The sequence below is a fragment of the Phocoena phocoena genome, chromosome 21 (assembly GCF_963924675.1).
Source record: "Phocoena phocoena chromosome 21, mPhoPho1.1, whole genome shotgun sequence".
NCBI classification, from domain to species: Eukaryota; Metazoa; Chordata; class Mammalia; order Artiodactyla; family Phocoenidae; genus Phocoena; species Phocoena phocoena.
Window position 1 is genome coordinate 5,753,730 of NC_089239.1, and position 13,846 is coordinate 5,767,575.

At 37.3% G+C, this 13,846-nt stretch overlaps 1 protein-coding gene across 1 annotated transcript in view; it reads right to left on the minus strand.

The window, feature by feature from the left end:
* Nucleotides 1–1,038: 1,038 nt before the first annotated feature.
* Nucleotides 1,039–13,846, minus strand: part of LOC136141917 (disintegrin and metalloproteinase domain-containing protein 5-like) — a 144,748-nt gene continuing 131,940 nt past the window's right edge. The window contains exons 20-22 of the mRNA XM_065900073.1: nucleotides 13,152–13,202; nucleotides 6,814–6,868; nucleotides 1,039–1,209 (exon numbers count right to left, since the gene is read on the minus strand). Of these exons, the coding sequence (XP_065756145.1) occupies nucleotides 1,039–1,209; nucleotides 6,814–6,868; nucleotides 13,152–13,202 (277 nt within the window). The remainder of the gene's footprint in view (nucleotides 1,210–6,813; nucleotides 6,869–13,151; nucleotides 13,203–13,846) is intronic.

Consider the following 13,846-nt stretch of genomic DNA (forward strand, 5'->3'; position numbering starts at 1 on the left):
GTTCAAAGTAAAAGACAGATATATATACCATGGAACTTTAAACAAAAGAAAGCTTGGTAGCCTTTAACACAAAAAGCATTAGTAGATATAAAGAAGAACATATCATAGTGCAAAAGGTAAGTCTAAGAAGAAGCTACAATAATATAAATGTGTGAGTCAGGGCTCTCCAGAGAAACAGAAGCAATAGGAGTTATATAGATAGATGGGGGGTGGGAGGGATGAGGAAATTTATTAAAGGAATTGGCTCACATGGTTCTGGAGGCAAAGAAGTCCCAAGATCTGCCGTCTGCAAGCTGGAGAGCCGGGAAAGGACTGGTAGCGTCATTCAGTGCGAGTCTGAAGGCCTGAGAAATGCGGGGCCAATGATGTAAGTCCCAATCTGAGTCCAAAACCCTGAGGACCAGGAGTGTCATTGGTGTCCCAGGATAGGAGAAGGTGGATGTCTCAGCTCAAGCAGAAAGCAAAGTGACCTTCCTCTACATTTTTGTTCTGCTCAAGCCCTCAAAAGATTGAATGATGCCCACTCGAATTGGTAAGGGTAGTCTCTCCTTCACTCAGTCTAATGATTCAAATACTAATCTCTTCCCAAGACACACAGACACACCCAGAAATCATGTTTTATCAGACATTTGGACATCCCTAAGTTGACACATGAAATTAACCAGGACAAGTCTCCCCCTTGTCAACTTGGCACCCATATGCATCTCCTTAAGCCATACTTAATCTCCAAATGAAGGTCATAACTCTGCCTAAAGTGATATAACTATCCTGCATACAACCAAAGCTGCCCTAATTCCTTTCCAGAAGAGGAGATAAAGCCCCTGAGTGATGTTTACTCTCCTCCTGATATTTTATAACTTAAATACTACGATGTAAAATTTAAAATATTTAAATACTTATACAAAGTCGATGCATGATAAAGGAATGAGAGGAAAGAAAGCAAAGATATTTGCTTAATATATGTTTATATACAGACAAATGTATTCATAACAAAATAAGGAGAATATAATTGTGAAAATACAGTCTGCATTTCTGTAACTAGTCACATGGTTGTAGCTGGTATTTATAACTACCTTCTTCTATTCTCCACTCTGCATTCCCTTTGACTTCATCAAGCACCTGAGCTGCTTGGCTGACCCAAACCTTCATTTCTGAAAGGCCTGCACCATTAGTAATCCTTTCTGGATGGAGTTGTAGTTCTTCATTGACCTTAATTACAGAGCATGGTAATACGAGGAGACATTCCACGGGATTGCCTGTATTTCATACATACTCTTCCTTACCTCCATTGTTGAGTAGTCCAGTTCCCTTTGGTAGTCAAGATCATTAACCACAGCCAATACCTTACCTCCCTTGTTTTCCTATTGATTCAGAGGTATGAGGAACCGAAGTAGCCATGCAGCAATCTTAATTCCAGTTTAAGATATCACTGTTGTGTTTCCTGGCGAAAGCATTCTTCCCTCTGGGACTAAGACCTCTAGGCCAACAGAACTTAAAGTTGGGAAACAGGAAGCAAAAACTTTGCTAGTGGATCAAAGGGGTAGGGGTAATAGTGAGTGGTGCCACTCCTCTTTCCACCCTTCAATTCCTGGACCCATGAATCCTGGTTACTGGAGAAACAGCATCATATATTGGACAGTCTTCTGGAGAACCTTGCCCCAGCCCTGAAAAACACTGCCACCTAGCCAGCACTGTAATAGAGTGCTCAAAAGGCCATGCCACCATTCTATCAAGCCAGCAGCTTCAGGATGGTGGGGAACGAGTGAATTCCATGAGCCCAGGGCCACTGCTGCAATTCTTTTGCTGTGAAGTTAGTTCCTTGATCAGAAGCAATGCTGCATAGAATACCGTGACGGTGGGTAAGTCATTCTGTCGATCAATGGATGGCAGTCTTGGCAGAAGCATTACACATAGGGAAGGTAAACCTGAACCCAGAGTGTCTATTCCAATAAGGAAAAAACACTGTCCCTTCCTTGATGGAAGTGGTCCAAGGTAATCAACCCACCACCAGGTAGGCGGCTGGTCATCCTGAGCATGGTGCTGTATCCTGGGCTCGGTGTTGGCCTCTGCTGCTGGAAGGTCAGGCACGCGGCAGTGGTGCTGCCAGGTTGCTGAGCCCTTCCCGCCACCACGATCACTTTATTCATTAGCCCATTTGGTGAGAACAGGCATGGCTAGGAAGTAGGCTGACTAGTAGCCACAAAATGGGTCATCGTTTCCACCTGGTTATTAAAATTGTCCTCTGTTGAGATCACCCTTAGTGAACATTCACGGGACACAAACGTCTCCATGTTTCTTGCCCATTCAGAGAGCTCTAGCCACATACTTCCTCCCCAAATAATTTTGTCCTCAGTTTTCCATTTATGTTCCTTCCAAGTCCCTGATCATCCAGCCAAACCACTGGCTACAGCCCAGAACTGGTATATAATCACACGTCTGGCTATTTCTCCTCCCAAGCAAATTGCACAACCAGGTACACTGCCTGAAGTTCTGCCCTTTTAACAGGATTTCCTTTCACCACTATCCTTCAAGGATGTCCAAGAGAGGGGCTGTAGTGCTGCTGCTCTCCACTTCCAAGTGGTGCCTGCACACCAGGCAGAATCATCTGTAAACTAGGCCCAAGACTTGTCTTCCTCTGTCAACTGATTATAGGGGAACTCCTTACGAGTCCATAAATGCAAGCTGAGAGAAGGCACTGTAGTGGTAGCTGGGACTATAGGCATTTATTCCACTTCTTCTTGTAACTTACCCGTGCCTCAGGGCCTGCTTGGGCCTGATCACGGTTACCATTTCCATTTGATGATGGGATGTTTCTGTGCAACCCAATTTTATGGCCTGGTGGTCAGAAAACAGTTTATGATCAACAGCTGAGGCTGCAGTATAATTTGGTGGCTTATGGTCAAGTGTTCAGTCTCTACTAAGGCTCTACCAGGAGCTGACCGAAAGTTGTTTTTGAAAAGGAAAATAGTTCTCTTTAGATTATGTCAGGGCCTTTCTCTATAATCCTAATGGCCTGCACCATGATACACATCTGGGGCCTGCCAAAGGCTCCAAACAGCACCCCTATCTGCCACTTCCCACTTCAAGTACCATTGGATCTGCTGGCTTATGTGACCCAAGTGGAAGAGCAGCTTGCACTGCAGCCTGGACCTGTTGCAGAGCCTTCTCCTGCTCTAGGCCCCATACAAAACTAGCAGCTTTATGGGTCACTTGGCCAATGGGTTGAAGAAACACACTCAAATGCAGAATATGCTGTCTCCAACATTCAAAGAAGCCCATTAGGCATTGTACCTCTTTCTTGGCTATAGGACTGTCCAGAATCAAAAATTTACCTTTCACCTTAGAAAAGAGTATCTCAACAAGCCCCACACCACTGATCTCCTAGAAATTTCACTAGAAATCGAGATAGATGGCCCCAAAATTTTAGTCAGATTTACTTCCCACCTTCTGACAGCAAATGTCTTAATGATAAGTCTAGAGTAGTTGCTACTTCTCACTCACTAGGTCCAATCAGCATCGTGTTATCAATGTAATGGACCAGTATGATATCTTGTGAAAGGGAAAGGTGATCAAGATCTATATTATGACATATGGCTAGAGAGTTGACAGACCCCGGTAGGTAGGACAGTGAAGGTGTATTGCTGACTTTGCCTGCTGACAAAAATTGCTGCATACCAGGGACCAGAGGACGTGTTAATTTGCTCAAGCAATGAAACCACAACTGGTATGGCAGATGCAATTTGAGTCAGCCCCTGGTTAAGCTTAATGTAACCCATGCTTATTCTGCAAAATCCATCTGTCTTCTCTGCAGGCTAAGTAGGAGAGTCGAATGAGTATGTGATGAGAACCACCACCTGTACATCTTTCAAGTCCTTGATGGTGACAGTAACCTCTGAACCTCTTTCTCTAAATTAAATCAGAGGAGGTTGGACATTTACAATTTGCTCATCATGGCTATTTTTGGTCTATGTTTTGGCCAACCAACCGAACTGTTAGAGCACTTTTAACTCCTAAGCTGCAGCATTAAATGTAGAATCTCTTCTTAGTGAGCCCATGTCAATACATTTGGCTTGATGCAAGTTTATGTTCCTTCCACTGTTATCCCACACCCTTAATATCCCTTCCCACAGAGCTTCTCTCGATGTCTGCTTATATAAATCAGAGAACTCAATTAGTTCTTTTGGAGTGTAGTTCACCTCACCGTCAGGAATCTGCTTAGACTGAGTCTAGTTATAGGTCTAGAAGCAAAGATGGATGGTGGGGGTCAGTCCTGAGGAGAATCAGCAGTGTCTTGAGTCCAAGACCATTTCCTCAGGGTTAATTCCCTCAAATTGAGGTGGAAAGGCTGAAACCACTGGGGGTGGAGACAGCACTGTGGGTGAGAAGGTCAGTTCCACTGGGGTTGGGGAGAATACTTTTGCTGAGGCTGGGAGGCCTCTTCCACAATGAGGACTCATCAGGATTTAGGGGCTCAATGTCCCTGGCTTCAACAGCATATTCCAACACATCTCCATCCCACCTTATAGGGTCTCATTCTTTCCCAATGAATGCCCTCACTTTGACAACAGACACCCTGTGAGGCCAGGAGGTCAACTTGCATTATAAATCAGCCAGGATGAGGTTCTCCATTTAATTTTCAGCAATTTCAGCCCTGGGGCTATAGGAGATAAGTCCTTTCTTCAGGGCACACCTGGAAGCCTTTAGGTCATTTACACAACACTTGACCTGGGAATTCAGGTCTCTGAACTTATCTTTTTCTTTCCCTATGTTGTCCAGCAACATTAGGAGAAATCAACCAATGTTATTATATTCCTTAGTTTTCCAAAAATCTTCAAAAATATCATATAGAGTCACGTGGTTCCTTTCTTCCTATAAGTGGTTGATTAGAAGTATCCAAAGCAGATATTTTGCATATCTCTGTAAACAGCAACTTTGTCTTTTCAGTCTTTATTGAATTTCTTACAATATTGCTTCTGTTTTGGATTTTTGGCCACGAGGCATGTGGGATCTTAGCTCCCTGACCAGGGATCGAATGCACACCCCTTCATTGGAAGGCAAAGTCTTAACCACTGGACCACCAGGGAAGTTCCTGAGTCAACAGCATCTTTAAACTTAATCAGATTACAAAGCCAGTTCCAGGAATCCCAAAACGAATTCAGAAAACTCATCCTTTAAGTCCCCAAATCTGTATCAGTCAGGGTTCTCCAGAGAAACAGAACAGGAGATTTTATATATATATATATATATATATATATATATAGAGAGAGAGAGAGAGAGAGAGAGAGAGAGAGAGAGAGACATGAGATTATAGGAATTGGCTCATGTGGTTATGGAGGCCAAGAAATCCCATGATCTGCCATCTACAAACTGGAGAACCAGGAAAGCTGATGATGAATTCCGCCCAAGTCTGAAAGTCTAGAATGAGAATGGGGGTAGTGACAGTATAAGTCCCAGTCTGAAAAGCAGGAGTGCCAATGTCTGAAAGCAGGAGAAAAATAGAAGTCTCAAATCAAGCACAGAGCAAATTCACTCTTCCTCTGTCCTTTTATTCTATTCAGGAGCTCAATGGATTAGATGCTGCCCACCAGCATCTTTGAGAGTGGTCTTTACTCAGTCTTCTGACTCAGATGCTAACCTCTTCCAGAGACTCCCTCACAGAAACGTTCAGAAATAATGTTTTAATCAGCTATCTGGGCATCCCTTAGCCCAGTTAAGGTGACACATAAAATTAAAAGTCACAAAAATTATAATATTTTATAAATGTTAGTATAACTTCAGTACACATAAAGCAAATTATTATCAGAAAAAAATTAGAAAAATCAACAAATATAGTGAGGGATTTGAAAAATATGATGAAAACACATGACCTACCTCATATAGAGAACAGTATACCCAACCTCTGCAAAATACACATTTTAAATATGTATAAAAGATTTAATGATATATACCACATGCTTAGGTATAAAATAACTCTTAACCAATTTCTCATGACTGAAATATTTCAGATTATGTTCTCTAACGAAAGTTAATTTAAGACAAATATATTATAAATATATAAAAATCCCCAAATATTTGATATAATACTTTTCTAATTAATCCATGGATCAAAGAGGAAAATTCAATGAAAGTTCAAATATTCTTTGGTACATACTATAAAAATACTAAAGAAAAATCCATGACATAGGTAGGTCTTGCTTAGTGGGAATCTAAGCCATCTGAAAACTGTTGACACAAATAATCAATAATGAATCTATAATAAGGAATAGAGGGGGAAAGGGGTGGGGTGGGAGGAATTGGGAGACTGGGACTGACACACATACATTGATACTATGTATAAAATAGACAACTGATGGGAACATACTGTATAGCACAGGGAATTCTACCTAATGCACTGTGGTAATCTAAACGGGAGGGAAGTCCAAAAGGGAGGGGATATCTGTATGTGTATGGCTGATTCATTTTGTTGTGCGGTGGAGGCTAACACAACATTGTAAAGCAACCGTACTCCACTAAAAATTAATAAATTTTAAAAAAAGGAATCTGAATACACTAAAGCGGGTATACAGCTTTCAAAGAGGAGAAGCAGTAACAAGAGAAACACTGGATTCAACTCCTAGCTGAGTAAATGCCACTGGGACAAGTCACAGGCTAGCTGAAGTTTAGAAGCTCTGCAAGGACTTCCGGGGGTGGGGAGGAGATTCAGGTCAACCTAAAGAGCAGAAAGGAAAAGGGATGCTCTCTGTCCTGGGGTCATGAGGCACAACTGGCAGGCCCTCAGAGCTTTATGGGGTGAGGGTCTTTGCCTGCTTTTACCTGATTCAGAGCCTTCTCTGGATTCAAGTTAGAGTAGATAGGTTGGAAGTTGGAACTGAAAATACAGAGAAAACACCAGACATAATTCAGGTGATTCAGGGCAGATGATTTATTATTTCATAATTTAAACCCTCAGCAGTGACAACAGAGGCGAGGGAGAAATTTGTTTTTTCCTTCTTGGTTTAGGCCAGTTTCTGGTGATTTATTTGGTACCATCCTCTCTTCAGGCCAAGATTGTTAGAGACTGTTACTGTGAGGGAAAACAAGACAAAGCACACCACAAAATACCAGTTATTATGTTTTTTGGAGCCCACATATTTCTAACACAAGAATTTATTTAAAAGGCATGGAAAACTGAAGAGAAAGGATGAAGAAAATAAAAATTGATTCCAGAAAAAAACCATCATCTGTTACCTTCAACTGCAAATATTCTTAGTCTTCTACTAGAGTGGCTTCCTAAAATATCCTAAGTGTTTATCTATTTTTGGTAACTAGGTCAACAAAGCAAAGTGCCTTTAAATTTCCATTCTAAGTATATAAACTGATTTTAGTTTAGAATAAAAAAGAAAAATTGTGATGTTTCTGAGTACAATCACATTTTATAAAAGATAAAACACCAACATATACGCACACACGCGTCTGTACATCTATATATATTGAAATATTTTAAAATGATCATCCTAGGTGCTAAGATTAATGATGATAATTTTTTTATTCTTTTGAATATTTTTAAATGAATGTTTATTACTTGTACTGCTAGAATAAGAAACAGAATGATTCACCTACTCACAAGCACGTGCAATTTATTGAATAAATCAAGAGAGGAGAGTCAAGGCAAGATTTGGGTATCCCAAGCTCTCCGGACTAAAAAGAATCTTATTGTCATTAAAATCTAAAATAATCCGTCAGCATTATGAGTGATGAAAACAGTGAAGCATAAAATAGAGTCAAATGTTTGTTGTAAACCTCAGCACAAAACTGAAAATGATAAAATGTTTTTGGAACTAAGAAAATAATGTTTAAAAAACAGGAATTTATTAACATTAGGCTAGGTCTAAACTCCCAACTTACATAACAAAAAAAATCAGTGGAGAGAGAGAGATGGGAAAAGGTAAACGTACACTAAGCATCCCTCATACTAAAGGAAGTCTCGAAAATGCCTCTAATCCCTTACTTTTATGTTACATATTTTTCTATACTCATTTACGAAACAGCTCATTACTAAGTGACACAGTGGAAAATAAAGGAAATTCAATACAATAGTGAAAAAGTAAAATTTAAGATATAACTAGAAAGCACATCACTCAAATGTACAAATGACTAAAAATAACTTATGAAGGTTACAACCTGACACAAATGGATTGGTGGTCATCATTACAATCAGGTAATTTGGCAGTAGAAATCAAAAAGCAAGAGTGTAAATATTATATTTATGCTTTGATCAATCTCTCTTCTAGGGATTTATCCTGAGGCTATAATTTATATAGTCTTTATAGTTTATTATTTAGACTATTATAATTTATATAATAATATAAGGATGTTTATTACAGGGTGTTCATAATACAGAAAAACTGGAAGTAGTTTACATATTCATAATAATGGATTTTTTTAATGTTATTTTTCTTTTTCTTTTTTTTTTTTTTGCGATACGCGGGCCTCTCACTGTTGTGGCCTCTCCCATTGCGGAGCACAGGCTCTGGACGCGCAGGCTCAGTGGCCATGGCTCGCCCAGCCGCTCCGTGGCAGGTGGGATCTTCCCAGACCGGGGCACAAACCTGTGTCCCCTGCATCGGCAGGCGGACTCTCAACCACTGCGCCACCAGGGAAGCCCTATGTTTATTCTTTAGAAAAAAATTTTAAGAATATATACATCTATATTGTTAATGGACCTTTTCTTTGGGTATTGTGATTATGAGAAATTTATCTTTAATTCATATGCCTACCAAGGTATTTTAGATATTTTAATAAATACTTGATAATCATTAAAAATCAGAAAGATGCTTTTTGAAAATAAAAAGATCTATATTTTAACTAATTGTTAGTTCTAAAGTTTACCTGGTTATCCCTGCTTTCCTTTCATATGAATTTCAAAATCTTTTTCTCAATTTTTCCTACCCTTTTATATAAAAAATATTTAGTGAATTTATGTTAAATATACAGAAGCTTACCTATATACAGATTATTGATATTTGAAAAGAAAAGAATAAGATTTAAAGTTAAAAGTATAAAAAAAAGAAGTAAAGACAAGCAGATTCAAATTAAATGGAAAAGGAAAAAAATATTTTAGGTAATTAGACTCAAAATTTATGGAAAATCTCCTTTGCAAAATTCTAGGAAATAAAAGTTTAGTTATAATATAAAGTAAATATAAAATGTAAGCATGATAGTTTTAAAAATGAAAATTGTAAACAACTGAAACCTGATAACTTTAGAAGATGCTACACTGCTGGACTGTAATAAAAGTATTAAAGTGATAAAATATATGCTCCTGCCTGCAGTGTGTGAGAGTCCTTGTTGCTTGATATTCTAACCAACACTTGAGGTTGCCTGTTCTTTTAATTTTAGCCACTCTTATAGGTGTGTAGGGGACACTCGTTTTTATTTTAATTTGTCTATTTCTGATGATTAATGATGTTGAGCAATTTTTCATGTTTTGAGCTCCTTTGATATCACCTTTTGTGAAGCGTCTTTTCAAATATTTTGCCTATTAGGCTTTCCCGCATTTTGTTACTGGTTTACAGGGATTCTGTATATATTCTGAGTATGAGTTCTTTATTGGAAATATGTATTACAGACATCTTCTCTCACATTGTGGCTTCCCTTTTCCCTTTCATAAGGGTGTCTTTTGTGAAGCAAAACTTCCTCAAGGTTTAAAATTTTTATTCTACTGTGCTTAAGAATACTTAAATGAGATCTACTCTCTTAACAAAAATTTAAGCATACATTTTAAACAATAGGAACAACGTTGTACAGCAGATCTCTAGATTTTGCACAATTGAGACTTCATTCTCACTGATTAGCAACATCCCACTTTCCTGTCATCCCAGCCTGAAGCAACAACCATTCTACTCTCAGTTCTACGAGCTTCACTATTTGAGATATCTTAAGTGGAATCATGCAGTTATTTGTCCTTCTGTGACTGGCTTATTTCACTCAGCATAATGTCCTCAAGGTTCATCTATGTTGTCATAGATGCAGGATTTCCTTCTTTTTAATGGCTGAACAACATTCCATTACATGTATATACCACATTTTCTTTATCCATTCATCCAATGATGAACATTTAGCTTGTATTCACATCTTGGCTATTGTAAGTGGTGCTGCAATGAACACGAAAATGCTAATACTGCTTTGAGATCCTGATTTCAATTCTTCCGGAAAAATATCCAGAAGTAGGACTGCTGGTCATACAGTAGTTCTATTTTTAATTTTTTGAGGAATCTCCAACAGTTTTGCACAGTGGCCACAATATCTTGCATTCCCACCAACATTGTACAATGATTCCAATTTCTCCACATCCTTGCCAACACTTGTTGACTTTTGTGGATTTGTTTTTTTTTTTTTTTTTATAATAGCCATTCTAACAGGTGATACCTCATATGGTTTTGATTTGAATTTCCCTGATGATTAGTGATCTAAGCTATCTTTTCCTATATCTGTTGGCCCTAAGTATGGTATTTGGGGAGAAGCATCTATTCAAGTCTTTAGCCCATTTTAAAATCAGGTTTTATTTTCTTTTTTGCATCAATGGTAGGAGTACCTTATGTGTTTTGGTTATTAACCCTTTTTCTGATACATGGTTTAAAAATATTTTATCCCATTCCATAGGTTGCTCTTTCACTCTATTAAATGTTTCCCTTGCTGTGCGGAAGCCTTTTTAGTGTGATGGAGCCCCACTTGTCTATTTTTTGCTTTTGTTGCCTGTACTTTTGATATCAACCCAAAAATTGATTGTGAAGACCAATGATACGAAGTTTCCCCCCTGTTTTCTTCTAGGAGTTTTACACTTTGGGGTCACTTTTAATCCACTTTGAGTTGATTTTTGTGTATGATGTAAGGGTTCAATTTCATTCTTTTGCATGTGGCTATCCAGTTTTCCCACCACAATGTCCCACTGCATATTCTTGGTACCCTTTCAAAGGTCATTTGACCATCTATGCAGGGATTGAATCCTGGGCTCTCTATTCTGTTCCATTGGTCTTTATAACAGTACCATACTGTTTTGATTACAGTCGATTCGCAATGTATTTTAAAATCAGGATGTATGATGCATCCAGCTTTGTTCTTTCTCAAAATGTTTTGGCTATTGAGGGTCCTTTGTGGTTCCACATAAATTTTAGAATTTTTGTTAATATCTCTGTGAAAAATGCCATTGGAATTTTGACAGGGGTTTCATTGAATTTGTAGATACCTTTGAGTGGTATGGATATTTTAACAATATTAATTGTTTCAGCCCATGAACACAGGATGTCTTTCCATTTCTTTCACTGCTTTCTTGTAGTTATCAGTACACAAGTCTTTCACATTCTTAGTTAAGTTTATTTGTAAGTATTTTATTTTTTGATCCAATTATCTACGGGATTGTTTTCTGAACTTCATTTTAAGATAGCTTATTTTTAGTATATAGAAATGTAATTGATTATTGTACATTGATCTTGGAGCCAGCCCCTTTACTAATCTTGTTTATTAGTTCTAATAATTTTTTTGTGGAATCTTTAGGGTTTTTTATGTGTAAGAACATGACATCTGAAAACAAAAACAACTTCACTTCTTCCTTTCTGATGTAGATGTCTTTTGTCACCTAATTGCTCTGGCTAATACTTCCAGTACTAGGTTGAATACATATGGTGCCAGTGGGCATTCTTACCTTGTCCCTGATGTTAGAGGAAATGCTTCAACGTTTTCAGTTTGACTATGATATTAGCTGTTAGCTTCTCATATATGGCCTTTATCATGCTGTAAATTCCTTCTATTTTTAATTTGTGGAAAGAATATATCATAAAAACATTTTGAATTTTGTCAAACGTTTTTTCTGTATCTATTGAGACGATCTTGTCATTTTCATTCTTCATTTTGTTAATGTGGTGAGTGTATCACATTGATTTTCATATGTTGAACCATCCTTGCACTCCCATGATATCACTTTCTCATGGTGCATGATCCTTTTCATGTGCTGTTGAATTTGCTTTGCTAGTAGTTTGTTGAGAATTTTTGCATCTATATTCATCACAGATATTAGCTTGTAGTTTCCTTTTTCTGTAGTGTCCTTATCAATTTTGGTATCAGAGTAATGCTGGCCTCATAAAATGAGTTTGTAAGTGTTACCTCCTTTTCTACTTTTTGGAAGAATTTTAGAAATATTGACTTTAATCCATCTTTAAATGTTTGGCAGAATTCACCAGTAAAGCCAATCTGTCCTGGGCTTTTCTTTGTTGGGAGGGTTTTAGTTACTGGTTCAATTCTCCTTAACTAGTTTTTAATCTGCTCACTTTCTATTTTTTCATGATTTAATCTTGGAAGGTTGTATGTTTCCAGGAATGTATTCATTTCTTTTTGGTTCTTCAGTTTCTTAGCATACAAATATTCACAGTAATCTTTCATGAACTATAAACTATAAAAAGATTATTTGTATAGTATCATTTGTAATGTCTCCCCTCTTATTTCTGGTTTTATTTATATTAGTCTTCTCTCTTTTTGTGTTAGATAGTCCAGCTAAAGGTTTCTTTCTTTTTTCAAAAAACATGCTTACTTTTGTTGAGGTTTAAAATTGCTTTTTTCTTCTTCATTTTGTTCATATCTCCTCTGACCTTTACTATTTCCTTCCTTTCACTTACTTTGGGCTTAGTTTGTTCTTTTCTTCATTCGCTGATGTGTAAAGTTCGGTTGTTATTTGGGATCTTAAGACAGTAAAATGAATGAAAACTCCAAGGCTCTATCTTATTAGCAATAATTTTTTTCTGAGATAATATTATAACTATAAGCACATCTGACATTTTTATAATATCAGTCCTCTTATTATGTGGCAGTAAAATGTCATCAACATATAAGTGCTGCTTACCAAACCTCAAAAAAAAAAAGAATCCTAAAACTTATGTGGTCATAAATGCTAGTGTGGGTGCACAAAAGCCACTCCTTTGGTGTAGGTCAGGGAGGAGAGGTTGAGACATAATGAAATCAAGTTTTATTGTTTAGCATTATAAAATCACCTACAATGGGAACCACAAAGAATATTATCAACAAATGTTTTGGTTTCAAGCTAACAATTTTTAAGTGCTCCTTCAATAATGATCAAAAGGTATGATGCCAAATGATTAATCAATCACTCGTTCTACACTCACCTTACACTGAGTGACAACTTGCTGTTACTGCTGCTTTCTTCTGACACAGATCTATAACATTGATAAAGTTTATTTTAAATAAGTGGGGAAATTTTAAAATGTTGAACAATTAAGTGACTATTTGAACGAAAAATGTTCTTCAAAGAAACAAAGTGATTCACTACATATAATGTCTCCTTCCAGCAAAATAAAACAAAACAAATAAAACTGGTACCATCTCAATATTAGAACAAATGCCATCAGGCACCTTGCTTTGTTGACAAAATCCTCACATCCTCATTTTACATTTACTCAATTTTACAGATAGGCCCCCTGATTCTATGATATCACTAACTCCTCAAGCCAAATTAAACCAAAACCATAAAGTAGCAGTCAAAAATTTCAGTTAATTTTTCCATATATTTCTACAGATTTCTTTCATCCTCTCGTAACATACTCAGATCTTCTCTTCATATCACTTCTTGGAAGGTAAAACTAGAGGTAAATACCTCTCTGGAAGAATACAGTAAATTATGACTAAGGGGATCAATAATGATGTTTAAATAGTTGTGTAACTGATTACAGATAATATGGCGATTTCATTTATTAATCTGGTGTACCCAAAAGTTTATGATACATTGGAAAGCTATTATCTCACATTTTGTAGAGTTATAGAGAATAATTTTAAGAACATAAAGATTAAATCCCTTGCTCAA